Here is a 27,907-nt window from a genome sequence, read left to right on the forward strand (position 1 = left end):
GAAGGCTAAGCAGAGTGCAGCGACTGCATCGGAGATATCTTTTGGTAGTCTGGAGCGTTTCCCTCAACTTTGGGGCAAGCCATCCGCCTTAGTAGGGACAGGGCCAAGACAGAACACAGGTTAACACACGACCTTCCCGCCAACTGTCCCCAAGCCGAGTGTGGACCCTTGTGTATTCATTGCGCGTGCGTCAATTTTCTTCTTTTGGGATTTGTGGCGCACAGCGTTTTGCTCTTTCGGAGATCTGGAGTAAGCGAAACCAAACTGTTTCCAAGGTGTCGGAGAGGCAGCTTCCGCGCTCGATTGAGCGGGTCTGAGCGAGGTTTCCATAAGGTTGCGTGTTCTCGGCCCCTCGATTGAGCAAGTCTGAGCCAGTTTCCCAGAAGGCTGCGCGTTCTCGGCTTCTCGGCTCAGCCATGGCTGGTTTGCTGAAGAAGGTGAGACAGATGGAGGTCACTTTGGGAATTGAGGGTGTCAGCCTGACAGCCCGTTGCCCCCGGGGTGCGGGCTGAGTGCTGAGGTTTGGGGGTTTGTCCGGGCGCTGTTCTCGGGGTGATCAGGCTGGGGGCTCGGCGCGGAGACGCGGAACTTCGCGAAGAGGCTTGCCCGGCGGGCAGCGGGCTTAGACCAGGTTTAGCCTGGGAGTCGAGGTTTTGCAGCTCCGTCGCGTGGTGGACGCGTGGAAACCACAGTCAACAGCATCATTCCTGTTTTGTTTTTGAACAGACCACTGGCCTTGTGGGACTGGCTGTATGTGAAAGTCCACACGAGGTAGGTACTTTTTTTTTTTTTTTTTTTTCTAATCCCCAAGTTCCCAAGGAAGATTGGAGCCCTGTGACCTTGTGTGTTGCAGCGTTTACCGGATACGGGCATTTCAAACCCCGAACTACAGCCCGCTCTTCAGGGCAAGAGCGTGATCCGATGCACCGCCCTTCCTCCAGACTCTTTGTTAAACTGTGTTTCTAGAGATTTTTTTTTCCCTTGGTATTCTTGTAGCTTCTCTCTTGCCAGCGCCCTTCCAAATCTGTATCTTTCTTTTCTTTTTTTGATTAAAGATTTATTTACTGGAAAGGCAGTTACAGAGATAGGTCTGCCATCCTCCTGGTGCGCTCCCCAAATGGCCCCAACTGCAGGAGCTGAAGCCAGGAGCTCCATCGAGGGGGCCCAAACACTTGGGTCATCCTTGCTTGTCTCCCAGGTGCGTTAGCAGGGAGCTGGACTGAACGTGGAGCAGCAGGTACTCAGACCTGAGCCCCTGTGGGGTGCTGGCCCCATTACTGTATTTCCTCCTTTTTCGTTTGTATCACTGTGTCTGCTTGGGTGGTGTAGATGGTGTACCTTTACCCTTGTACTGGGTCGTCTTTCTAATCAGCATTGAGGAAAGCGTCCATCAAAAAGGAAGCTCCTTTAAATCTTCTCCAATAACCACTCCATTTCTCTCTTTTTTATACTTATTCTCTCCAATTTTTTACTTCCCCTGGAATGCACTTTTAAGGTCACTGATAATTTTCTTTGTGTCAGTCTAGTGGTCAGCTGCTTACATTTCTCATCTTAATGGATCCAGTGGCAGCATTGACACATTTGGTGCTCTCTGTCTAGCACTTTGTTTGCTGGATGTCAAGATTATTTAGTTCCTGTTGTGAGCTTTTCTGGTTAGTCCTCATATCCTTATTTATTTATTTATTTATATTTACTGAGAGGCAGAGAGAGATGCACATGCATACACACGCATATCTTCCATCTGCTGGTTAATTCCCCAAATGCCTGGGAGCCGGAAACTTAGTCCATGTCTCACATGTGGGTGATGGGGATCCGAGTACTTGAGCCCTCACCTGCTGCTCAGGGTGCACATTAGCAGGAAGTCAGAATCCAGATGGAGCTGGGACTCTGTTAAGGGATGCAGGCAGTCCCAAGCAGCTGCATCCTAACCACTGCACCATATGTCCTCTCCTGTCACCATTTTGGAATTTTGTAGTTTTTCAAGATTTAGTTCTTGATTTGGGGAGTGAACAAGTAGATGGAAGATATCTCTGTGTGTGTCTCCCCTTCTCTCTATAACTAATTTTCAAATAAATAAATTTATTTAGTTTTGTTTTCTATTCCTGATAGGACTCAGTCTAATGGTTTTAAGTACTATCTATACAGTTGTCACTCTTAGATTTCCATATCAAATACTGACCTCTCAGTTTATGAAAGTCTTATATATTTAACTGATTAGTACACATCTACACTTGGATGTCAGACAGGCAACCCAAAGTTTGTCCAAAATGGGGTCTTTGATTTTTTCCTTAAAATCTGCTTTTCCCTCAAGTTCATTCAGCCAAGTGAATTGCAAGTCCATTCTTTTGACCCAAGTCAAAAACTTTGAAATTATTTTGGATTCTTTCCTTTATTTCACATTCTGTATGTAGACCTGCAGTAAATCTTGGAGATTCTACCCTCAACATATATCCAGATTTTTGACCGTGACTCACCACCTCTCTGGTATTATCATCTGCTCCACTACCATCATCAGTGCTGTGGGTTATCATCCAGTTTCTGCCTCTAACTCTTGTTAACTGCCTCAGTTGGTGTTTTTTCATCCAAGCACCAGACATTCTGCTAAAATCTAAGTCAGGTCATGCCACTTTCCTTAAACTCTTCTAGTGACTCCCTATCGCTCTAAATGAAAGCCTGGGTTCTTAAAGAGCCTCTACAGGTCACTGTTCGACAGACCATATTGCATGGATTTATCTTGTTTGTCTGTGTCTACTAAAATGTTGGTTTAATAAAGGCAGAGGTTTTTTCCGTTACTGTTTTATTTACTGCTGGAACTCTGACTTGCACATGGTATGTCATTGGTAAACAGTACCTGTTGAATGAATGTCTTGTACCCATTATGAGTTCATATTGACTTTATATTCGTTATTGACTAAGTTTGAACTCATGGTTTCTCCATCTTCCTTGAGGACTGGCACTCTGGTATCAGAATATTTTTATTCCTGGGGCTGGGAATTTGGATATCATAGTTAATATTTCTCTTGCCCTCATACCTTCATATCCATTCCAGTAGATGAACTCTGTTGATTTTTTTTAAAGATCTATTTATTTATTTGAAAGTCAGAGTTACACACAGAGAGAAGGAAAGGCAGAGAGAGAGAGAGAGAGAGAGAGAGGTCTTCCATCTGCTGGTTCACTCCTCAGTTGGCTGCACTGGTGGAGCTACACCTATCCGGAGCCAGGAGCTTCTTCTGGGTCTCCCACACAGATGCAAGGGCCCAAAGACTTGGACCATCTTCTGCTGCTTTCCCAGGCCATAGCAGAGAGCTGGATCGGAAGTGGAGCAGCTAGGACTTGAACCCGGCACCCATAAGGGGTGCTGGCAATTGCAGGTGGTGGCTTTACCCACTACCCCACAGTGCTGGCCCCTGTTGATTCTTTCCTGTAGTAACCCTTCAGTGTGACCCCTTTTCTGTTCCTTCTATTACAACCATAGGTTAGGTCATTGTCCTTGTTTAGAGACTTTGCAGCAACTTTGTTAGTGCCCTTTCTGCCTCATTTCTTCTGTGATCTTTTGAACTCACTGCTAGCTGAATTTTCCTGAAACACAAATCTAAATCATTGGATTTTTCTAAATCTTTTCATGGTGCAGAGAATAAAGCCCAAACACTTTAACTTGAACTGCAAAGTCGTTATGATCAGACCTTTTCTCCACCTTTATCTCCTGATCATTTCTGTATATGGCCTGTAAGCCAAGTGTTGTCTACTTAAAAATGCAATGTGAATTTTAAATGTTAGCCATGTTCAAATTTCATCTTGAATTTTCTAGAATTCACTTTTTTATTAAAAAGAAAAAGTTAATTTTATTTAACCTAATATTTGAAATATTATTTCAATATATAATTATATAAAATTAATGATATTTTATAGTTCTCCAGTTTTCAAAGTCTAGTAAACTTTTATACTTAACGTATATTGGTTCAGACTAGTTGCATTTTAAATGCTTGATACCCATATTTGGGTAGCACTTACTGTATTGGATAGCACAGTTCAAGAAAATAGAACTATATTCTGTTTCCTTAATTTTCTGTCTTAATGCAAATTGCTTTCTCCTACAGCTCCAGGTATATCTCAGGTGTTACCTTTCCTGTGGCCTCTAAGGAATAATAATGCTAACATTTAGTGATGCTTAAAGTGCCAGGTGCTATTGTAAGTTATACCACATCCTATGAAGCAGGTATTATTATCCCCATTTTACATTGAGGAATGAAAATAGACATGGAAGTCACTTGTCGAGTGTAGCTAAGCTGTGGAACCAGTGCTTTTCGGCAGTTGGGTGCTAGATAGTCTGCACTTAACCATTGCTAAATACTTTGTCTCTCTGCTGTACACATTTCCCGCCCCTGCCACACATGCATTTTACTTTGTATTGTGTTTATAACTTTCCTCTCCTGTGTCTTATAATGCCTTAGGCATTCTGGTAGTAGAATTTACATCCAGTGTATCCAGCAGTGCTTAGTACAGTGTTACACATGACAGTGCTGAGCAGAGTATGTTTTTACTGAACAAAAAAGTGAACGTTCTTTGGGAGAACACATAATTGAAATGCTCACACACAGAGTGAATATTTCTTGTTTACCTGGATTGTTCTGGTTTATACTATGTTTTGATATAATGATTAATATTATCTACTTTCACTGCCTGACATAACCTGGCTTGGATGATAAATTAGATGCCCACCCTATTCATAATGTTCTAAGAACATATTTTTTTCAGGAGAGATAAAAATAGAGATTTTTAAAAAAATATTTATTCATTTATTTGAAAGGCAGAGTTGCAGAGAGGCAGAGGGAGAGAGAGAGGGAGAGAGATGTCTTCCATCTGCTAGTTCACTCCCCAAATAGCTGCAGTGGCCGGAGCTGGGCCAGTCTGAGGCCAGGAGCTAGGAGCTTCTTCCAGGTCTCCCACACAGGTGCAGGGGTCCAAGGACTTGGGCCATCCTTTACTTCTTTCCCAGGCCATAGCAGAGCGCTGGATTGGAAGTGGAGCAGCTGGGCCACAAACTGGCACCCAGATGGGATGCTGGCACTACAGGCGGTGACTTCACCTGCTTTGCCACAGCACCAGCCCCAGAACAGAAGTCTCTTGCCCAGAACTTTATATTATCATCTTCTTTCCTAGAAGTTTAGAAAAAATGAGGCTTTGTCCTCTGCCCCTCATTTCTGATGACATGTGATAAGGTTTACATCACTACAGTTTGAACCTCCCTAATCTGAAAATCTAAAATCCAAAAAGCTAAAAAATCTGGAAGTTTTAAGTACTGACATGACTCCTAAGTGGAAAATTGCATACTTACTTGATTCTGTGATGGTTCACAGCGAAAATAGAGGGCCAACAAAAAAGGTATAAAATTAGCTTTAGGTTGTGTATATAAGGTATTTGTGAAACAAATGAGTTTTGTGTTTAAACTTGGGTCCTATCCCTCAAGATATTTCATTATATGTATTCAGGTATTTGAAAATCCAAAAACTTTAAAACGCTTTTGAATTTTGGGTAAGGGATGCTCAACCTGTAGAGTGTAAAATATTCTCTGTTATGCAGCATCATATTCAAATACTAAATAAAAAGTAAATATGCATACTGCTTTCTAAGAAAAACCTGTCTTAAAGATTCTCAAGGTTTGTGTGTGTATTTGTAATCTATGCACACATATGTGAAGGACTCAAAAAGAGGAAAATAGAATTAAAAGATAAGTTTATTTTGGAGTAAAAGTTTTAGAAATTCATTTATGGTTTTTTCATAAGCATTTTCTGTGAATTTTTTGAGAACTCAGTATGTGAATAAAACTTTTATTAGATCCTATGGATTTTATACAGTTACATTAAAACAAATTTCAAATTAATTTCAAGGAAAAATAATAAAACATTCTCAATTACATACTTACAGTTATTTTTAAAAATTATTACTTCTTGTGAGTTGGGATATGCCATACTTCTTACCATGTGATTAACTGATGGTGGTATCAATCCAGTCATAATCATAAGCAACAGCATTGAAGTACTGTGGCTGTATGCAGTTAGATATGATCATATTGATCTAATAATTACAAATACGAAATTCAAGTAAGAAACATTGAAAGAAACCTAAAAGAAAATTTGTAGTGCTGAGGACCTCATTTTGAGAAATACTGGTTTCTTTTTTTAGAGATTTATTTTATTTATTTGAAAGAGTTACAGAGAGAGGAAGAGACAAAGAGAGAGGTCTTCCATCCGCTGGTTCACCCCCCAGATGACCGCAACAGCTAGAGCTGCGCCGATCTGAAGGCAGGAGCCAGGAGCTTCTTCTGGATCTCCCACGCAGGTGCAGGGGCCCAAGGACTTAGGCCATCTTCTACTGCTTTCCCAGGCCACAGAAGAGAGCTGGATCAGAAGAGGAATAGCTGGGACTAGCACTGGTGCCCATATGGGATGCCGGCGCTCAGGCCAGGGCTTTAACCCGCTGTGCCACAGCGCTGGCCCAGAGAAATACTGGTTTCTAAGTGATTTGATTTCTAAGAAAGGTAAGGTACAATAAGTTGCTTTTCTTGGTACTCATTGTTGACTTAGGTTCAACTTTCGTTAAGCAGACAAAATGTAGAAAGGTTTCCACATTTATACTCACATCTTTCCTAAACCAGAAGGTGTGGATTTGGGGCATAGACATGAAGAAATTACAGCAAAGAAGAGTTAACTGGTTTTGTTTTGTTTTGGTCAGATTTTAAAATATTCCCCTAATTTGTGGTGGTTTTTTAACTTGTGGAAATTAATATGCTTTGTCTTTTCAGAGGCTGAGAATATTGTACACGAAGATTCTTGATGTTGTTCAACAGATGCCTAAAAGTGCAGCATATAGAAAATATACAGAACAGATTACAAATGAGAAGCTGAGTATGGTGAAAGTGGTCAGTATATCCGTTTTGTTTTTCTGGATTTATGATATTCAGTAGAATATTTAACAAGAACAAAAAATTTCAGTTGCTTCAAATACTTCTGTTTCTTTTATTCTTCCTCTTATACTTGCTTTCCATATTATCTCCCCTTCGTTTAACAAACTACTGTTTGTTGGGTGTTTTCTATATGTAAGACACTATTATACGATGGGTCAAGTCTCTGCCCTGAGTTACTTTGTTAACCTTGTTTCTGTTTTTTTCTTTCTTCCCTATCTAGTTTTTTTTAATTTCTTTTTTAAAATTAATTTATTTTTAAAAAATATTTTTATTTATTTGACAGAGTTACAGACAGTGAGAGGGAGAGACAGAGAAAAAGGTCTTTCATCCACTGGTTCACTCCCCAAATGGTGGCTACAGCCAGAGCTGGGCTGATCCGAAGCTAGGAGCCAGGAGCTTCCTCCAGGTCTCCCATGCAAATGCAGGGGCCAAGGACTTGGGCCATCTTCTACTGCTTTCCCAGGCCATCAGCAGAGAGCTGGATTGGAAGAGTAGCAGCTGGGACTAGAACTGGTGCCCATATGGAATGCCGGTGCTGCAGGTGGAGGATTAACCTCCTGTGCCACAGTGCCGGCCCCCTCTATCTAGTTTAAAAAATTAATTTATTTTCATATTATGTGATATATAGACAGAAAGGCAGAGAAAACCCTCATATTCTTTTGTTCACTCCCCAAATATCCACAACAGCTGGTGTTAGGCCAGGCTGAAGCCAGGACTCAGGAACTCATTCTTGGTCTCCCACGTTAGTGGCAGGGTCCAAGTTCCTGAGCTGTTATCTGGCTGCCTCCCAGGAAGTGCATTATTAGCAGGAACTGGAATGGAGAGTGAAGCCTACTCAAACCCAGACACTTCAGAGATACGGGTTGTGGAAATGTCAGGTGGTGGCTTAAATTTTTCTTAATAGTAAATTATATTGGGCATTGTTATGCTGAAACTGAATGTATCCACCCAAAATTCATAGATCGATGCCTTAATCTCTCTCATATAGCCTTATTTGGAGGTGGGGCTGTTAGGGCAGTGATTAAGGTTAAATGATATAAGGAAGAGGCCCTGCTTCTATAGGATTATTGACACCAGAGAGCTGATACCGGTCTCCTTGAGCAACATAACAAGAAAAGACCAGTGAGCCCTGTGAGAAAGCAACAGATGGCAGCCCAATTGGAGGTGCCTTCACCAGACACAACCTCTGCTGTCACCTTGATCTTGTACTTCAGTCGTGAGTATTGTAAGAAAACAAAATTGTGTTGTTCAAGCCACCCAGCTATGATACTGTGTTGTATGGCAGCCCAAGTGAACTAATGCAAGCTTTTTACGGTTAGTTCTGCTTTTGATCCAGCTTCCTGCTGATGCATCCTGAAAAGCAGCAGATGGTGGCTCAAGTACTGGAGTCCCTGCCATCCACAAGGAGACCCGGATTGAGTTCTGGGCCCTAGGGTTTGGCCTGGCTCAGCCTTGGCCGTTGTGGGCATTTGGGGAATGAACCAGTGGCTGGAAGATGTGTTTCTGTCTAAGCCTATCAGATACCACTCAGCCTTTCAAATAAATAAGAATAAATAAGTAAACAGCATCTAAATCAAAGGCCTTACATAGGTACATAGTAAATGACTGCTGATTTTTTCATATCTCACTATATTTCACTATTAAATTTTAATACTAACCCTTATTTTGTGGACTTTATATAACTGCCCAAAATAGTGTTCATAAACTCTGAAAGTAGTTTTCATACATGCATTAAGTGGCCTAATATGTATTTCTTAAGAGAGTCTAAATATAGTTCAAAGAGAATTATTCTGCTTAGATATAACAAATAATACAACTTGATTTGGAACTTTTATTCTTAACTTGGCAGTTGTGGAAGTAATTTTCAGGTTAAAGACTAAAGAAGAATTTAATATTTCTTTGGTTTTCATGTTTTTCTTCAAGGAAAATGAACTTACATATTTTTTTCTCATCATTGAAATGTAAGGAATTTCCCTTTGTTCGCAAGGTGAATCTCTTCAATTCTGCTTTTAATTCTTTCTCGCTTTCCTTCTCAATAACCTTGTTTACTTTTAATCATTTATTCTGTATGCTCTTTCTGTCTTGTGTGCCTATCATTATCATTCACATAGTCTCAAAATGTATTTGGCTTGTTCTTAAAAGAAAGATCTCTATGTGTTCTTTTACTTACTGCCCTATTTCTGTTTTCTCATGGCTATTATCAACCAAAGAATAGTTTACTGTCATTTTTTTTTTATTAGTACTAAGGTCAGTTTCTCCGCTATTTCAGTTTCTTTCAAACGAATTGATCTGTTGATAGTGCTGTCATCCTTTATGTCTCACCGTGCTAGTTATAGAGTGATTTTTTTTTTCAATGTATAAATTTTAGGGTACTTTTTTGCTGAAGATCTTACTATGTTTTCCTGTTCAGTTTCTTGAAGACTGAGGTTAAGGATTTATGCTGACTTGGTGGTGTAAAACTCCCTTTTAGCTACATGATTATGGTGTACATCCATTTTTGAGAACTATGAGCTTAGAGGATAAGTCTTTAGCATGGTATAGAAGGGCTTCTGAGGTCCTGCTCTTGGTTGTCTTCTCATCTTGTCCTGTTATTTCCTGTTTTGTGCACTATCTTTCAGCAGTATCATATTGATGGCTGTTCTGTGGATTCTAGGCATTCTTAGTTTTGAATTCATTTGTATTTTCTTTTTGCTCTTCCTAGAATGCCTTTATTACTTTGTTTGGCAATTCACTATGCTTTGAGGATGCCTTGCCAAGATTTGGGTGCTGAAAGTTAATGGCCAATGTGATAGTATTAAGAGGCAGGGCTTTTTAGAAGTGATTAGGTCGTGAGGATTCCTCCTTTTGAATAGGAGTGAGGGTCTCTTATAAGAGACTTCATGCAATGTTTGGTGCTTGCTTACCCTTCTGCCTTCCACCATGTAAGACTGCAGTGTTCCTGGCACCTTCATCATGGACATCCCAAGTTCCAGAACTGTAAGGAAAAAAAATTTGTAAATTACCCAGTCCCAGGTATTTTGTTTTATTAGCAAAAATGGACCAAGCGGGGCTGGCGATGTGGTGCAGTAGGTTAATCCTCTGCCTGCAGTGCCAGCATCCCATATGGGTGCCGGTTCTAGTCCCGGCTGCTCCTCTTCCAATCCAGCTCTCTGCTCTGGCCTGGGAAAGCAGTAGAAGATGGCCCAAGCACTTGGGCCCCTGCACCTGCATGGGAGACCTGGAAGACGCTCCTGGCTCCTGGCTTTGGATCGGTTCAGCTCTGGCTGTTGGCAGTCATTTGGGTAGTGAAACAGCAGATGGAAGATCTTTCTCTCTGTCTCTCCCTTTCACTCTCTGTAAATCTACCTCACAAATAAATAAAAATAATAATAATAAAAAAATGGACCAAGAAGCAATTCTTAGTCCTAGAGAGTCATCACTTCCTCTGTGAAGCCTTTTCTTTCCTCCCTAAGTAGAGTTTAAGGACTTAACTCACTTTTCAACTGTACCATGTATGTTGGTGTCTCCTCTGCTAGTTATAAGCTATTTATGAATGCTATTTGATTCATCTATATATACTAAGAATCTAGCATAATACTTGGCACATAAGGTCCCTAAGAAATGTTTGTTTATCCAGAGGGCTAAATATAAATAGATTTTAATAAGCCCAAGTACTTTAGAACAGTTGTCTCCAATCCTGTTTTTTGTAAAATCACAGATTTTAAATCCTGTATAGAGTTACAAGAATATTGTTATGATTATGAAGTACTTTTATTAAAGCATACAATGAAAATAAAAATAAATATTGCTTCAGGTTATTACTAGGGAAGATAGCAATAGCATATTGGTGGAAAATTGGTTTGTATCCTATCCAGTATATTCAAATACTTATTTGGAGTGGCTTGCAAAGTTGACCATATTTTATGTTATAACGTTTTTATCTGTAATGTTGGTATAATTATAATAATAGCTACCTAGAACACTTATTGTTAGCTGCCAAACACTGAATAAGGTAATATATATAAAAAGTGTATCCTTGTCCCAGGCACATAGTAAACATTCAGTCATTGGTACTTTGTTTATTTATTGGTATTTTATTTACCATTGGTAAATAAAAATAGTATTGACTGAGTATGACAAATTTTGTTTTTCCTGACTTGAAAATATTGTTGAACGTTCCTTGCCTTTCCTGAATCTCTTATAATGGTGATCAGCACCTTATTTTGCTTTTGATTTTTGGCTTCATAGATGAGTTAATTTTGGGTTAAATAGTCTTTTTCAAACTTGCTTGTCCATTTTTTCTTATTTGTCCCTTCTGAACTATTTTTGCAAAGTTTTCTTTAACAGCTGCAAACAATTTTTTTTTCAATGAGAGGCAGAAAGGAAGGGAGGGAGGGAGAGACAGACACCAGAGAGCTTCTCATCTGCTGCTGGTTCACTCCCGAAAGTCCCACAGTGGCCAAGACTGAGCTGGACTGAAGCCAGGAGCCAGGAACTCAGTCTACGTCTCTGTGGATGGCAGGGACACAGCTTCTTAAGCCATCACCACTGCCTCTCAGGGTCTATATTAGCAAGGAACTGGAATTGGGAATTAGGAACCAGAGCCTGTGAGTCCACATCATCTGATGTGGTACACTGGTGTGTTACCAATGTCTGAACTTGTAGGCTAAAGCCTGCCTCTTAACTGTCTTTTATTTATTTAACTAAGAAGCACTGGCTATGTCATATGTTTTTGATGATAGTAGCTTGTGTCTAGATCCCTTGGAGATTATGTGTTAGTGATGGGAGGCCAAAAAAAGAAAAAGAAAAAAATAAGATGGTTAAGTGGAAAGCAAACCAAGTGAGTATGGGGTTATGAATAATAGGTATTGGTTTCCTGTGGCTATTATAGCAAATTACTATGAACTTCATGTCTTTTTAAAGACATTAGAAATTTGTTGTCTTAAATTTCTAGAGGCCAGGAATTCTGAAGTTAGTATTAGGGACTCAAATCAAGATATCAGCAGGCTGATGCTTCTGGAGGCTCTAGGAGAGAATCCAATCCTTTTTCCAGTTCCCAGTGGCTTTTGGAATTCCTTGACTTGAGGCTACATCACTCCAATTTCTTCCTGCATGGCCACATAATATTTTCCTGTGTGCAATTTCCTTCAGCCTCTCTTAAAAGGACACTTAAATTGTATTTAAAGCTGACACCAGTAAACCAGGAAAATCTCAAGATAATTAATTGCACCTATAAAGTCTTTGTCATGTAAGGTAACATTCCCAAGTTCCAGAGATTAAATTGGAGGTGTGTTGTGTGGGACATTATTCAACCAACCACAATATAAATTATGAGTAGTCTTCACCAAGAAGGTGATATTTGAGCAAAGATTTGGGAGGAGTAGGAAGGTAGAAGCCATGCAGCAGTATCTTGGACCATCTAGCAGATGCTCTGAGGCATGAACTTGTCAATTCCTGTTTTTAAAAATCTTCAAATATTTTTTTCTCTTTTTGAATTCTATTTGTAAGTCTAGAAGCCATCCTGATAATGAAAAAGCCTTATTCGCTTTTGTGGGTATATGTGTAGGACATGGTTTCTGGCTCATAGTTCCCAGTCTACTAGAAAATTAATAAATGTCATTGTTTAGCAGTATGCTTATGTCCCATACTGGATTTCAGGGTTTGCAGCTCAGCTGTGACTCCTTGTGCCAGCTTCTTGCTAGTGCAGATACATGGGAGATAGTAGTAATGACTCAAGTAGTTGATTTCCTGCCATCCACATAGGAGACGGGGATCAAGTTTCTGGCTCCCACCCAGCAGGCATTTGGAGAGTGAGCTAGTAGGTGGGAGCACTCTTTTTGTCTCTCTCTGTTGTGAATATTCTAGTTACTGTATTGGCATTTCCTTCTAAAAACATTTTATTAAAAATATTGTACATAGGGGTCCAGTGTTAAGTCATAGCAGGTAAAGCTGCCACCTGTGGTGCTGGCATCCCATATGGGCACTGGTTCCAGTCCCAGCTGCTCCACTTCAGCTCTCTGCTGTGGCCTGGGAAAGCAGTGGAAGATGGCCCACGTCCTTGGGTCCCTGCACCTGCATAGTCGTTGGGTGCCTGCACCCGTGTGAGAGACCTGGAAGAAACTCCTGGCTCCTAGCTTCAGATGAGTCCAGCTCTGGCCATTGCAGCCATCTAGGGAGTAAACCAGTGAATGGAAGACCTCTTTCTCTTTCTTTCTTTCTTTCTGCTTCTGCCTCTCTGTAACTCTTTCAAATAAATAACTAAATCTTTTTTTTTTTTTTTTTGACAGGCAGAGTTAGACAGTGAGAGAGACAGAGAGAAAGGTCTTCCTTCCATTGGTTCACCCCCCAAATGGCCTCCATGGCCGGCGCACTGCACTGATCCGAAGCCAGGAGCCAGGTGCTTCTCCTGGTCTCCCATGCGGGTGCAGGGCCCAAGCACTTGGGCCATCCTCCACTACCTTCCCGGGCCACAGCAGAGAGCTGGACTGGAAGAGGAGCAACCGGGACAGAATCCGGCACCCCAACCAGGACTAGAACCCGGGATACTGGTGCCATAGGTGGAAGATTAGCCTAGTGAGCCATGGCACTGGCCTAAATAACTAAGTCTTTAAAAAAATATTATACATAAAAATGGGCAGAAATCCTAAGTATAAAACTTAATCAGTTTTTATAAAGTGACCACACTCAAATTAATGAGCTATTTCTAGAATACCCAAAGCCTTGTTTTGAATTTCATATAAATGGAATCATCAGTAGGTCCTCTTTTGTGTATCATTTCTTTTTGTTTGAGAGAATCATCTATATTGTGTATAGTTGTAGTTTGTTCATTCTTATTGCTATATTCTGTGATATAATACCATATTGATTCATTTTGTTAAACATGGTCATTAGGGTTATTGCTAGTTTGGGGCTATAATTTGTACTGCTGTGAACATTCTGGGTCATAGGATAGCATTTATTTTTTAATGTTAGTACTCTCAGGAAATATAGGAAATACTTAGAGAAACAAAATGATATTTTAAAATTTATTTTTAAAAGACTGCATTGGGTCTTACCTAAGACTGCATCATGTCTTACTCCTTGATAAACATGTCAATAAATATTTAACACATTAGTATTAAGACAGGAAAACAATAAAATTACAGAGATATGCAGTGGATTTCCATCAAGTTGGTGAAAACTTAGTAAGGACATTGCTCAAATGCCTGCAACAACTAGGGATGGTCAGGCCAAAATCAGGCCAAAACCAGGAGCCCTGGATGCAATCCATGTCTTCTACATGGGTGGCAGGGATCCAAGTACCTGAACCATTATCTTTTTTTTTTTTTTTTTTCTTGTAGCCAGACCAAATTTATTCAGAGAAAATAAATCTGCAGAGGTGGGTGACCAACTGCTGGCGTGCACAGACCGGACACATGGCAGAAGGCTCCCAACCCCAGGGGCTGGACCTTTTTGTATCTTTGCATGGGGGTGGGGGACAGTAGGCAGAGGTGAGCTTCCCCATATTCATCTTCCAAGTGTAGCCATTACCTTTATCTCCCTGGGTGTGTATTAACAGTAAGCTTGAATGGAGAGAGGAGCCAAGATTTGAAACAAAGCACTCTTGATATTGGATGCAGGCATCCCAAGCAATGGCTTGATGACTGTGTCAAATGCCTGCCCATTTATTTTCTTTTATAATTTATAGGTTTTTAAAATATAGGATACGGAAACATTCAGGTGTGCTCTTTTGTTTAAATTTTTTCTTTCTTTGTCCCCTTCCAAAATTGTAGGAATCGGATGTTAAAAAATTAGAAGACCAGCTTCAGGGTGGCCAAATAGAAGAGGTGATTCTTCAGGTAAAGAAAAGGTTGAATATAGATGTTTAGTTTCAAATGTTGATTTTAAATAGAGAGACAAAACTGACAACTTGAACAGGAAATTAAATTTGTTTTTATGTTGACTCATGAAATGTAAAATGAGTTGAACATAGAAAATGTGATGTTTTTAATGTGTATGTCAATTAAATATTTATCATTGATTCTAGCCTCTATTTCTGAAGGTTCATTGGAAGTTTGAAATTTGATTTTCTTTGAGTGTAGTCAGCACATTCCTGTTAGCCTTAACTTAGTTAAATTAAGTCTGACTGTTATTTTAGTAATGTTCTCTTTTTAGATGCATTTGCTTATTTTAAGAGCTTGGTATGTTTTTTATATGTAAAAATACAGATGTTTGAATTTAAAATTAAAATGTGTTTTTATTTTTGGTTATTAAGCACTTGGTTAAGTTAAAAAACTATTTTTAATTGCAGAATGTATTTGATTTTACATTGTTACTCAAATATTAACCTTGACAAGAATAGATATTTGATAGTAAAATTTAAGCATCCTTTTCAAGAGCCACTAGGATTAGAAAATTCAATATTATTATATTTAGAATATTTAAGTCATTTTTCTTTCTCTTTTGCTATAGTCATACTTATGCAAGAAATAAGAAAAAATCCTGCAGTTTAATTTTGTTTTACCTGAATCTGAATTTTTCCTTTTTCATTGATTATGGATAAGGTACAAAAATGAATAGGCTAGAAAAAATACTGATTTGAATATTCAAGGTTGGTTTTTAAAATCATCTGCATTTTTGTTGAAAAACACAATTTTTTTTTTTTTATATACTACAGCCAGAGTAAACATAACTTCTTAATGAGTTAAAGTAATCATGATAGGTTTCACCTCACCCCTGTTAGAATGGCCTTCATACAGAAATCAACAAACAATAAATGCTGGCAAGGATGTGGGGGAAAAGGTACCTTTATCCACTCTTGGTGGGAATGTAAATTGGTAAAGCCACTATGCCAGACAGTATGGAGATAGTTCAGAAATCTGAATATAGACCTACCAAATGACCCAGCAATCCCACTCCTGGGAATTTACCCAAGGGAAATGAAAGCAGGATATGAAAGAGTTTTCAGTACCCCCCCACATTTATTGCAGCTCCATTCATAATAGCTAAGATATGGAATCATCCCAAATGCCCGTCAACTGAAGACTGAGTAAAGAAATTATGGGATATGTACACTATGGAATACTACACAGTGGTAAAAAAAAATGAAATCTGGTTGTTTACAACAAAATGGATGAGTCTGGAAAATATCATACTTAGTGAAATAAGCCAGTCCCAAAGGGACAAAGACCATATGTTGTCCCTCACCTTTGATAACTAATAGAGCACCTAAAAGGTAATCTATGCAAGTGAAATTGACATTTCGAACAGCCCTTGTCCTGACTGTTCAGAAATAGTTTTTTTGTTTTTTATATACTGTTTGCTGAACTCTTTACTTAACCTAGAGTTAAACATGTGTATAAAGTCAACTGAAAATAGATCTTAGTAAAAAATAAGAGTGGGAATAAGAGATGGAGGAGGAAGAGGGGTGAGAGTATGGGTGGGAGGGCAGACATGGTGGGAAGAATCACCATGTTCCTAGAGTTGTAATTATGAAATGTATGGTTTGTAACTGTAAAGCTGTATAGTTCTGAATACATTCCTATGGACTTACTTCTAAGGGTACAGTTTAAAAACTTGTCATGAGACCCCAAATCCCCCTCGGCTGGGTGGTAAAAATACCATCTTGATCATATGGATAGGATTGAGTATATGGTAATAATAGTAGATAGAATTAAAAGGGAGTGAATTCTCCAACATGGGATGCGATCCACACAGCAGACTCATAGAATGACAATTTAAATTGCACTCTGACCTTAGAATCAGCCCTTAAGGCATTCTGGTCTAACTGAAAAGCCCACGAGAGCATTTTAGGAATGGAGAGCCCCAAGACACTGTGGTAAAAAATGTCCTGTATAACGGACCTCTGTGGGTGAGACCCCAAGGAAAGAAGTGGTCATCAAAGAAGGAAGTACTTTGCTCTGTTGGGAGGAGAGAACTTCACTTTGCTTATGGCCTTGTCTAAATACTGATGGAGTTTGTGGATTTAAAAGGCTTCCATAGCCTAGGCAGCTCATGTCAAGTGCCTTGGGTGATCACTGACGTCATACAAAAGAGTATTGTTAAATTAACAACAAGAGTCACTATGCACTAACTTCCCATGCAGGACCTCTGTCTTCAAAGTGTTGTATTAAAATGTATAAAGAGGTATCATTGTTGGGTGCTTCTTTAAAGTTAATTAAGTTTCTAAAGAGAAAATAAAGAAGTGAAAATTAACTTCAGGATGCAATGACTTTGAATAGCCCTTGTCTTGACTGTTGAGGAACAGTGGTTTTTTTTCCCTGCAAATTGTTGAACTCTTTACTTAGTATAGAGCTGGTCTTCTGTGTATAAAGTTAATTGAAAATGGAAAAAAATGATAATTTTTTTTCTGTTTCTTAAAATTGGGTGGGATATAATATTAGACTAGATTTATACTAACCCAAAGTACATGCTAAAATTAGCTTCCTTGAATAAGTCTTTTTCATCAGAATGATTTTTTATTCCCTGTTTTGTATAATTTAAGTGTGTAGGAAGATAACTCCTTTTTGTTCAGTGAAACATGGTTGATAGCTTAGAAAATAATTGAATCAAATGCTTAGCAATATTTTTTGGTAGAAATTGTACTTTAAATATTTTTTACAGAAAATTAAAAATCTTTTGCTATTATGAATAATAGTTTGATTAATATGGTTGTATAAACATCTTTTTCCATTTTTCTGTTATTAGGATCAGAATCTTAATTACTAGTCATATATCTCACATATAAGTTAAGTTTTGGTCAATATTACCAGATTATTTTATAAAAAGCTTAATTTCTAGTGCCACAGCAGTATTTCAGAAATATCTATTATAGCAAGTATGTTGGTAAGAGTGTTGTTTTAATTTAATGAGGAGAAATCATTTCTCATTTCTTCTTTTTTTAATTGTGCATTTTCTCCTCAATTTGTAGTAAAGTTATGCTTTTAAAATATGTTCTTATATTTTGTGTTTGATAAATAATCTCATTAATACTTTGTCATATTTCAACAAACTTTTTGAAGTACCTTTATGCTTCTGGTCCTCGGAGAACTTGTGAAACACAATTGGTATTAAAATTAATAAACTTTTGAACACTAATTAAAACAGATATCAAATATGTAAAATCAAAAGATAGATTTTCTTATGATTATGTAGCTGTGAGAACTAAGGTAATTTAATTAAGTATTGTTAATTTGATAGTAGAATGAATCATGAGATAATATTATGAAAGTAGTAGCTCTGATAGTTAAATTTTGTTACTAGCTGAGAACATCTGTTGGAAAGTAAAATCAAATGATCTTTTTACACATTTTTACTAACAGGCTGAAAATGAACTAAGTCTGGCAAGAAAAATGATGCAGTGGAAACCATGGGAGCCATTAGTGGAAGAACCTCCTGCCAACCAGTGGAAATGGCCAATATAATCATCTAAAATTATGTGATCTTGATAGGTTGATGGGAAACTGATGTAATTAAATGTTCTATTATATTTAAAAATGTTTCCATGTTATTGACATCTTAGTCAAGAAAACTGAAAAGGGGCATAATTAGGAGACTAAATTAGTTATTGTGGTAAGAGTCTTGTGAATCAGTTTTTGACTTGTAAAGTATTTGCTCAGATTATTTCAAAGATGGTATTTATTTGAAAAGAGCGGTTGTGGGGAGATTTGAAAGTTAATTAGAAAAATTCCCATTAAGTCTTCAATTTCAATAGAGAGGCCATAATCAAAGGCTATATCTTTAGTAGAGTCTTCAATACATCATTTAGTTTTTTAATTATTCAGAAAAATTTGGGAGGAAAGGTACTTAGTTGTTATTGTCTAAACAATTTTTTTTAAAGATTTATTTATTTATTTGAAAGAGCTACAGAGAGGGAGAGAAAGAGAAGGAGGTTTTCCATCTTCTGGTTCACTTCCTGAGAAGGCTGCAATGGCCAGGGCTGTGACAGGCAGGAGCCAGGAGCCAGGAGCTTCTTCCAGGTCTCCTACTTGGGTGTCTGGGGCCCAAACACTTGGGCTGTCTCCCACTGCTTTCCCAGGCCATTAGCAGGGAGCTAGTTGAGAAGTGGAGCAGCTGGAAAGTGAACTGGTGCCCATATAGGATGTTCGCATCACTGGCAGCACCTTTACCTGCTACACCACAACACCAGCCCCTAAACAAATTTACAGGTCAGTGTTAGAAGTGAAGTAGTAAGGGTGATTATATTTAGTTTTCAGAAAACAGCAAAAAGAGTTGGTTATAAAATTTTATATTGTGGTTAACTTCTTTGGCTGTGATCTGATGTTTATAAAGTAAAATATAGATATATAATTATTATATTGATTGCCACATTCATTAATAGTGTATTAGTTTATATTTGAATTATTCCATTTACAATTTCATATTTTTAAAATTTTATTATTGTTGTTACTCTGTCATTTGAGTAGATATTATCTACCTTTAAATTAGGATTTATTATACTATTGAAGAAACTTATTTGGTACTTGAAATTTTTTTATTGTACAGAGGTACTTAGAAAAGCTTTTCCCTTTTTTTGTTTAAAGAAGTTACCTTTCTGGCCCTTAGCCTTTAATTTTATTGGTCAGTACAACCACATCAGAATAGAGGTAGAATTTCCTTTTTAAAATGTCTGTTAAATGAATTTCTCCAGATTGTCTGGCATACAAACAGGCTTATATTCAAAATACCTTAGTCATATGCTAGAATTTCAAAGTGGAATCACTAAATAGTTTTTACTAAATTTCTAATGTAAGTGCAGCTGTATCTCTAAAACAGAAGACAAATGCTATTTGAGGAAAAAGAAGTCGGTAAGCTTAAACAAAATTACTTTTCATGTGTCCTCACCTTTTTCCTTCTCCCCCACCAGTTCTAAATATCTTGTTAATCTAACTTGGTATTTCTTTCCTTCGTAGACAGTGGTTTTGTTTTTCTATGTGTGTGCATGTTTGTGTGTTTTGCGACAAACCAGTCCTTCAGAATAAGAAAAATTGCATTTTTCCTTTTTTTTTTTTTTTTGGTACATTTCTCCCCTCATAGAACTATAAAATGAATGTTAATAAAAGTATTAAATAAAGTGTAGGTGAGTGACTTCCTCGCAGATTATAAGGCAGCTCCTTCTGCAAGGAAAGTGGGAAAAAGCCTTCCTGGCAGTCAGAAACCCAGGGATTCTTCCTGTAATTCTGCTCCTAGCATGAACTCAGTAAGTTCAGGCAAGTTGTTGACTCTGAGATGGCCTATCTTTGCAAAAGAAGTAGAATTTCTTTCTTTCTTTTTTAATTTGTAATTTTATTTTTAAATTTAAATTGAAAGTTAGAGAAGGAAAGAGACAACTTCCTATTGCTGACTCACTCCCCAGATGCCGACAACAGCTACGGCTGGGCCAAGCTTGAAGCAGGAGCCCAAAATCGCTCTGGGTCTCACTCTTGGTAACAGGGACTCAACTACTTGAGCTAGCACCTGCTGCCTCTGCAGGTTTGCATTAGTAGAAAACTGGATTGGAAGCACAGTCAGGACTCAAACATAGGCACTCCAGTCTGGAATGCCAGTGTTGCAAGCTGCAGCTTAACATATTGCATCACAAAAAATCAGAAGGGGAAAAAGAAGGAAACAAAAGAAACAGGAAGTAAAGGAGATGGAAGGGAAGCAAAAAGGAAACAGAAAAGAAAGGAAACAGGAAACAGAACAAAAATAAGGGAAATGGGGCCAACTTAGTGGGTTAAGCTGGTGGTGCCAGTTCATGGCTGCTCCACTTCGATTCAGCTCCCAGCTAATGTACCTGGGACAGCAGCAGAAGATGGCACAAATGCTTGGCAAATAAGAAAATGATAAAGTTGATGTTCTCTTTCTCACACTTGGATTTCAGAATTTTACAATTTTTGGCATTTTTTTCCTTTGAGATAAAAGGGCCTTATGTCTAGCATTACCATATCATCCAGCCTGGAATGATTTAAAGAGTGAAAAGAAGTATTAATAATGTGATTTTATAGGGATAACATGTTCAGTTTTCAGAGTTGCCATGCTTCCTCCATCAGGATGAGCTGGAGAAGTAGTTTATCAGCTGAACAGAATCAATGTGTTGCCAACAGTAGCAGCCATGACCTGTCCCAGGTCTCAGGATTCATTGTGTCCCTTCACCTTCATTCTGTGCTCACTTTGCTTTTTCCCTCAGAGGGATGGAAGAAAGCCTATCTTTTGTTTATTTCCTTTTCTAATCAAGATAAGCTGATTAACATAAATGTTTCACTTTCTGAAGGGGAAATCAGTGGAGCAAATTGCCACTTAAAGGCTAATGCTAGCTTTTTCTTTTTTCTCGAAGCCTCCATAGTTTATATAAAGGAGCAGATAATTAGCATCTTATGAAATGTGTTCTGGAGTTTAGGGTTAGGAACCAAGTTGCTGAACACGAGGTATTGTATATTCGCTGCAGGTTACTTCTCCATTAAAACTCACTCTACAATTGATTGTAGCTTATGCTACAATATTTAGTAATGCTAGGTTTTTTTTTTTTTTTTTCAGTAAAAAACTAAAACGATTGGAGTTTAGAGGAGGATGAGGTTTTGTTTTAGACAAGATACACAGGAAATCAAAGTGGAAATGTGATAAGGGACATGGATTACTGAAAGGGACCAGAGAAGCTTATTTGAAGGTCTTTATTTAGAGACAATAATCTAAAACGTTAGGTAGTGAGGAAAATAGTGACCTTGTCATAGGCTTCCCCAAAATTCCAGTGTGTTAACTGATCTCTTTTTTCTTTATACTACATGTCTAAGGAGGATTGGAAGAGTGTACTCCTGAGAGTGACACAAGGGTTTCAACTATCTCAACCCATGATTCTGTGAGCGTAATGACAGGAAAAGAGAAAAATGGAAGATCACATACAGAAAGAAACTTAAAACCAGTGTACATTTTGTCAGTGTGCCATAGAACTTGTAAATAGAACTCACTGCACTGCTGTTTAATAAAATTCAAAAAGAAATCTTCAGCAGTTAACTTTTTCTGATATACTTTAATGTAATTTGTGATAGATTCAGCTTTTGCATATGACAACATGAAAAGCGCTATAGAGATTGTTTTTTGGGATTATTGTGCGGGCCAGCCGCACCAGTCGAACAGAACCTGAAGTGGGGCATGGGAATGAAAAGAGGGACAAGGGCGCAGAGAATGGAGCCAAGACAACAAGGCTGATCAAGGCTCGTTTATTCCAGCGTCTCAGCGATATTTATACATAACCAGCTGTAGCTCAAGGCAACACAGAAGGTAACAACATACACAAGCAACTTATCGGGCTTTCTACAACACAGTCATAACATAGTTAATTTTAACAGAGTGTTCTTGTTTGATCGTTCTCCTTCAACATGGGAGTACATGACTTTTTTACTCCAGGAATTCCACAAGCCAAGACTGACCTTGACTTGTCTATGACTTGTTTATGGGCTGCCTACAGATTATTTGTGATCTTCACATAATGTGAATTCTTTTTATAGGTGAACCTTTTTGCTTTTCCAAAGATAAACTTTACCTTTTATTACAGAATGTTACATTTTGCTGTTTTTTTTATAACTGGATGGTTAATTCTCTTTTTTTCCATGTAAAATTGGTCCATAATTCTTTATCTAAATTACAATTTCAGCAAATCTCTGAAAATGGAAAGAATTTTTCCCCATAATTCTTTTGGAAACAAAACCTTACCTAAATTTTATAAGGCCCTTGTGGTCTTTATCCCACTTGAATGTGAATGTGAATATATTTTGCAATGAAAGTATTAATGTGTTTGATTCTGGGTTGCTTCACTGAATTCATTATATAATGTAAAGTATACACCTATATTGCCATTCAAAAACCTGAAAAATCCTGAATATAAAACACATCTGTCCCCAGAATTTTAGAATAGGTATTGTGGGCCTCTCTTACTGTGTGGCCACTGCCTGCATTGCTGGCATCCTGTATGGGTGCCGCTTCAAGTCCCGGCTGTTCCTCTTCCGATCCACCTCTCTGCTGTGGCCCAAGAAAGCAGTAGAAGATGGCCCAAGTGCTTGGGCTCCTGCACCCACTTTGGGAGACCTGGAAGAAGCTCCTTTGCTCCTGGCTTCAGATTGGCCCAGCTCTGGCTGTTGCAGCCATTTGGGGAGTGAACCAGCGAATAGAAGACTTCTCTCTCTGCCTGTAACTCTCTAACTCTGTCTTTCAAATCAATAAAAAATGTTTTTTTAAAAAGTTACTGTGATCCAAATTCAATCCATATAGATAATTTTGTAAGCATAATTTTCAGGTCCTTTGTTCTTTTTAGTATATGTGCTGCTGAAGTGAGCACAGACAGGTCCTTAATTCTTTAAAATTTACATCGAGGTACAGTCTTACCTGGATTGACATCGGAAATACTTTGAAATGCTTGATTTCAGAAAGCCACTAGATGGCATCTTCGTAAAAATAAAAACACATTAAAAGAAATAGTATTGTAAAATAAGAAGAAAAACACACTAAAGAAATGTATAAACAAATGCTGACATGATTCATGAGAGATAAAGATAAATTATTTGGGGCTATAAATCCTGGGGTAATGTGTAGATTTATTTTGAAAAGTCCAATGAAAAATGATACTGTAAAGTTTTCCATTTTTGTAATTGAATTGAGCTTGCATTTACATTTGTTTTATGTAACCAAATAACTGTATCTGTGTGTATCGTTTTGATGTGCTCATAACATTTCCAAGCTATGTAGACTACTGGAAGAACCTCAGTACTAAGGTACTTAAAAGATTTAGTTGTAGCGGGCCACTGCTGTGGTGTAACTGGGTAAGCCACCACCTTTGACTCCTGCACCCCGTATGAGGCATCAGCTCACTTTTGTTCTAGCTCCCTGCTAATGTGCCTGGGAAAGCAGCAGAAGATGATGGTCCAAGTGCTTGGGCCCCTGCACCCACTTGGGAGACCTGGAAGAAGCTCCTGGCTCCGGATTGGCCCTGCCCTGGGCCATTGTGGCCATTTAGGGAGTGAACCAACAGATGGAAGGCTATCACATGCTCTTGCGCTAACGCTCACTTTCTCACTGAAATAAATATATAAATCTAAAACAAAAAAGTTGGAGACACTATTCTCTTCTGCCACTAAATTGTTGGAGTCTTAAGTCCGAGGCTGGGGGCCAGTACAGACACTCCCCTACAAGGCAAACGGGAAGGGTAAAGTTGACGGGTGATGAACACACCACAAGCACCTGTGAGTTCTGTCGAAGCAGGAGCCGCTGTATTGAGGAAGTGTACAGGCTTATAAAGCTTGCAAAGGACATGTGCAGTAGGGGAGCCAATCAGCGAAAAGGTCACGCAGGCACAGGTGGATCACACACAGGGGCACCTTAATCGAGGTATAGGGATCATGCACTGTCCACGTGTCTGGAACTAAATCGGACCTATCCCTGCAGGTGATCTGATCTCGCACGGTACGTTGACTCCAGCATCCCATGTGAGGCATCAGCTCACTTGTGTTCTAGCTCCCTGCTAATGTGCCTGGGAAAGCAGCAGCAGATGATGGTCCAAGTACTTGGGCCCCTGCACCCACTTGGGAGACCTGGAAGAAGCTCCTGGCTCCGGATTGGCCCTGCCCTAACCGCAGTGGCCACAGACATGCCCCCCCAATCATCTGCCAGGCGCCATGTTGTAGGCAATGCCCAACACTAAATAGTACTTAGTTTCTAAGAATGCAGATTTTTTAACATTACCATGGTACCTTGATCAAAGATTTATTATAAAGTCATCACCACAACAAACCCTAAGTGAGAAATGAGTATGTAATGGATATCAAGGCACATGAAAACAGGTAATTAAACTTCTCTACCACCTGTTTGTTGTTCTGTCTCCTGCCTCTATTCTTACGCCTTGGGTTTTCACATTGTAACATGAAGTACAGTGAATGAGAGGAAACTCAGGAAAGCAAGTGTTGAAAATCAGTGGAATTTTCATTAGTAAAATTCAAGAAAGGATTTTGAAGACTAATGATTTGGAAGAACTTGTCTGTACGCCCCTGATCACACCTGGTGTACCCTGAAAAACTAATACTTGTTATCTTTATGTGGTTTCATCCCTTTGCTTTCCATGAAATTGTGGAAATGATTAAAATGTGCTTGCTTTTATTTCAATTTATTTCAATCCACTTTTAATCAAGAGTATAATACATATTTTATATTGTGCTTGTAGGAAAAACCTATTTTAAAATAGGATCAGGACTGAAAAAGTGACATTTGGCAGTTTTGGGAGATGAAATTGGAATTTTAACAAAGCAATGAACTAATGAAATAGGGAACAAAAATTTTAATTGTATTAATATTGGATTCTTTTTAAATACCAGAGGCATAGATTATGTCTTAAAAATTTAGGCTCGAGTCAGGCTGCTTGGGTTTAATCCTAGCTCCTTTACTAAATCTCTATGTCTCTTAGTTTCCTTGTTAGTAAAATGAGGCTAATAGAACCTCTAATAAAACTAGTGATTAAATTAGAAGTTACTGTAAGGTTCTTAGTGACAATAAATGTTAGCTGCTGTTATGAGGTAGCCTCAGGAAGTTTGTTACTCCATTCGTAGAGGAATTTACTTGATCTCTCCCCCAATAATATTTTGGGCTTCTTATAAATTACAGAATTTAGTGATTAAAAGCCTTTTAATGATTAACAAGAACTTTGTCTCTCCTGACTTAACGGGGAGTCATTTAAGATCTTTTTCTCTTTCGTTACCCTCAACCTGAAAGTTGCAGTTTTAACAAAGTAGGTTGGCAATTTCTTGCCTCTTCACGTGATACTTAACTTTTTTCAGATTTTTATTTTTATCTGTAACGTTGAAGTTGTTGTCCAGAGTTCTGTTGGGAGAATCGTGCCCTCTCTCAAGGGTAAAAGGGGTCTTGGAGTCCTCCTCATCTTCGGGGTGTAGGCAGCCGGCTCTTCCTCCCCGCCCGCCCGGCTGGGAAGCGCGGGAAGCGCCTCGGCTCGCGCGGGGCGGGCCCGGCGGGAGCCGGCGGCGTCGGGACTGTTGCTAGGATACGGCCGCTAACAGAATCCTGCGAGTGCCAACGCTGCTTCCACCAGCCCGAGGAGCCGCTCGGAGCGGAGTAGCTGCGTTTTTCAGTCAGGTAGGATGACAGGTTCTGGCTCCCCTCTCCCAAACGGACGCTTAGGCCCGGCCTTGGGCCAGCAGCTCTCCGGCCCTGGAGACTCAGGTCAGTGTGCCGGGGCTGGTCCCCGGCGGGCGGCCTGGCCGGTCTTGACCGTCCTACGGTTACTTTAGAAACCGCTCAGAGCGTCCTGTCTTGTTCCTTTTCTAGCTCCGTCTGTCCTGTGCGGGATGGGGAGCGGCAGCACGGAGGCAGGGCCCTTCGCCTCACCGCGCGCTCTCGTCACGGTGGCCGCGCCCCATTAGCCCAGACCCGGGTCGGCCGCGCCTTCGCTGTCGACTCCTCGCGTTCACACGGTGCGAGGCCGGCGCTCGCGTGTTCTGTACACCGGCGGTTCTTGCCCCTTGACACACTTAAAAAGCCAAGAAGCCGTATGGTGGAAGGTTGAAATGGATCCCTGCCTTCCTGCTTAGACTAACATCCCAGGTTTCTCAAGGTTTCCACGGTCAGAAGTGATGCCAGGCATTATAGGTGAAAAGAGGGACTCTTGGATGCAAATATAATGAAGTTTTTAGAAATTTTAAATATAACATTAAAACTTTTTTAAAAAATTATTTATTTCAAAGAGTTACACAGAGGAGAGGTAGAGGCAGACAGAGGTCTTCCATCCGCTGGTTCACTCTCCAGTTGGCCGCAATGGCCGGAGCTTCGTCGATCAGCAGCCAGGAGCTTCTTCCTGGTCTTCCACATGGGTGCAGGGGCCCACGGACTTAGTCCGTCATCCAGTGCTTTTCCAGGCCATAGCAGAGAGCTGGATGGGAAGTGGAGCAGCCGGGACTTGAACTGGCGTCCATATGGCATGCTGGCACTGCAGGTGACGGCTTTACCGGCTGCGCTACAGCGTCGTTTCCAACATTAAAACTTTTGATAAAACTTTCAAACAATGAAAAGGATGAAGAGTGAAACTGCCCAGTACCCATCCCCCTCTGCAACCCAGTTCACCTTCCAGAGGTGCTCTGTGCATTCGCAACATATGATTGTACGTGCAGTATTGCACAGACGGTTCTGTACTTTGCTTTCACGCTTAACTCTGTGCGTGTTGGAGCTGTTTTCTCCAACATGGATGGATGGATGAATGTAAGTATGTATGTTCCAGTGAGACGTGGTTTTTAAACAAAGTTTTGGGAACTGGCATAAGCAAACGATCAACATTTCATTAGTATTCTAACACTTCTGTATAGTAAAAGAAACAGCATGAAATGCAGATGGGAAATATAATTGGGACACACAATAAAGAGGTATTTAATTGTTAAAATTCGTAAAACAATATAACCACGTAAGGAACCTAGAGACTGTTCTACTGCCTTTTTGCAAAGCGATTTGATAGGATTTAGCAAAATTAAGATCTGCTTGCTCTTTGACTTATCCATTCTAATTCTGGAAACTTACAGTTTATCTGCCTATGAATACAGAGACGTTTGTGCAAGGTGTTTGCTGTAGAACTATTTTTTATAGTGAGATGATGGAGACAAATGGCCATCAATAGGACAATAACAGAATATAATATGGCTTAGCCCTGAAATGAAATTACAATGAAGTTTTATGTAGAGATTAATGTTAAAAATATGTTAAATGTATGTTGACATTAATATAAATATTAAAAATGTAAACAGAAATGTAGATGTTAAAGATACATTGATATGATAACAAGCAAATATGACAATATTTATTATATAATTTTAGCTTCATACATAGTTTCTGGGAAGATAAAACAACAGAATAAAATTAAGAGTATCAGGCCAATAAGACATTATTTTATCTCTTTTTGTTAGGTTTATTTATTCTCTGTTAATATATATTATTCTCTTAAAAACAGTAACAACAAAATTAACAGTT

At 39.1% G+C, this 27,907-nt stretch overlaps 1 protein-coding gene across 1 annotated transcript; it reads left to right on the forward strand.

Annotated features, from left to right (window-relative positions):
- The first annotated feature begins 361 nt into the window (after positions 1-361).
- Positions 362-19,945, forward strand: NDUFA5 (NADH:ubiquinone oxidoreductase subunit A5). The gene is made up of 5 exons (XM_062205622.1): positions 362-437; positions 727-771; positions 6,803-6,919; positions 14,716-14,781; positions 18,244-19,945. Exons 1-5 carry the CDS (start codon positions 417-419, stop codon positions 18,343-18,345), a joined length of 351 nt encoding a protein of 116 aa, XP_062061606.1. The 5' UTR covers positions 362-416; the 3' UTR covers positions 18,346-19,945.
- Positions 19,946-27,907: the final 7,962 nt, after the last annotated feature.

The sequence above is a fragment of the Lepus europaeus genome, chromosome 1 (genome assembly GCF_033115175.1).
Source record: "Lepus europaeus isolate LE1 chromosome 1, mLepTim1.pri, whole genome shotgun sequence".
In the NCBI taxonomy this organism is placed as follows: domain Eukaryota; kingdom Metazoa; phylum Chordata; class Mammalia; order Lagomorpha; family Leporidae; genus Lepus; species Lepus europaeus.

Bases quoted from the DNA above. Each gene is read 5' to 3' on its own strand.
- NDUFA5 (XM_062205622.1), top strand. From the start codon at position 417: ATGGCTGGTTTGCTGAAGAAG. The intron at 438-726 runs GTGAGACAGATG...GTTTTTGAACAG, and splicing joins TGGCTGGTTTGCTGAAGAAG to ACCACTGGCCTTGTGGGACT. The intron at 6,920-14,715 runs GTCAGTATATCC...CCAAAATTGTAG, and splicing joins AGCTGAGTATGGTGAAAGTG to GAATCGGATGTTAAAAAATT.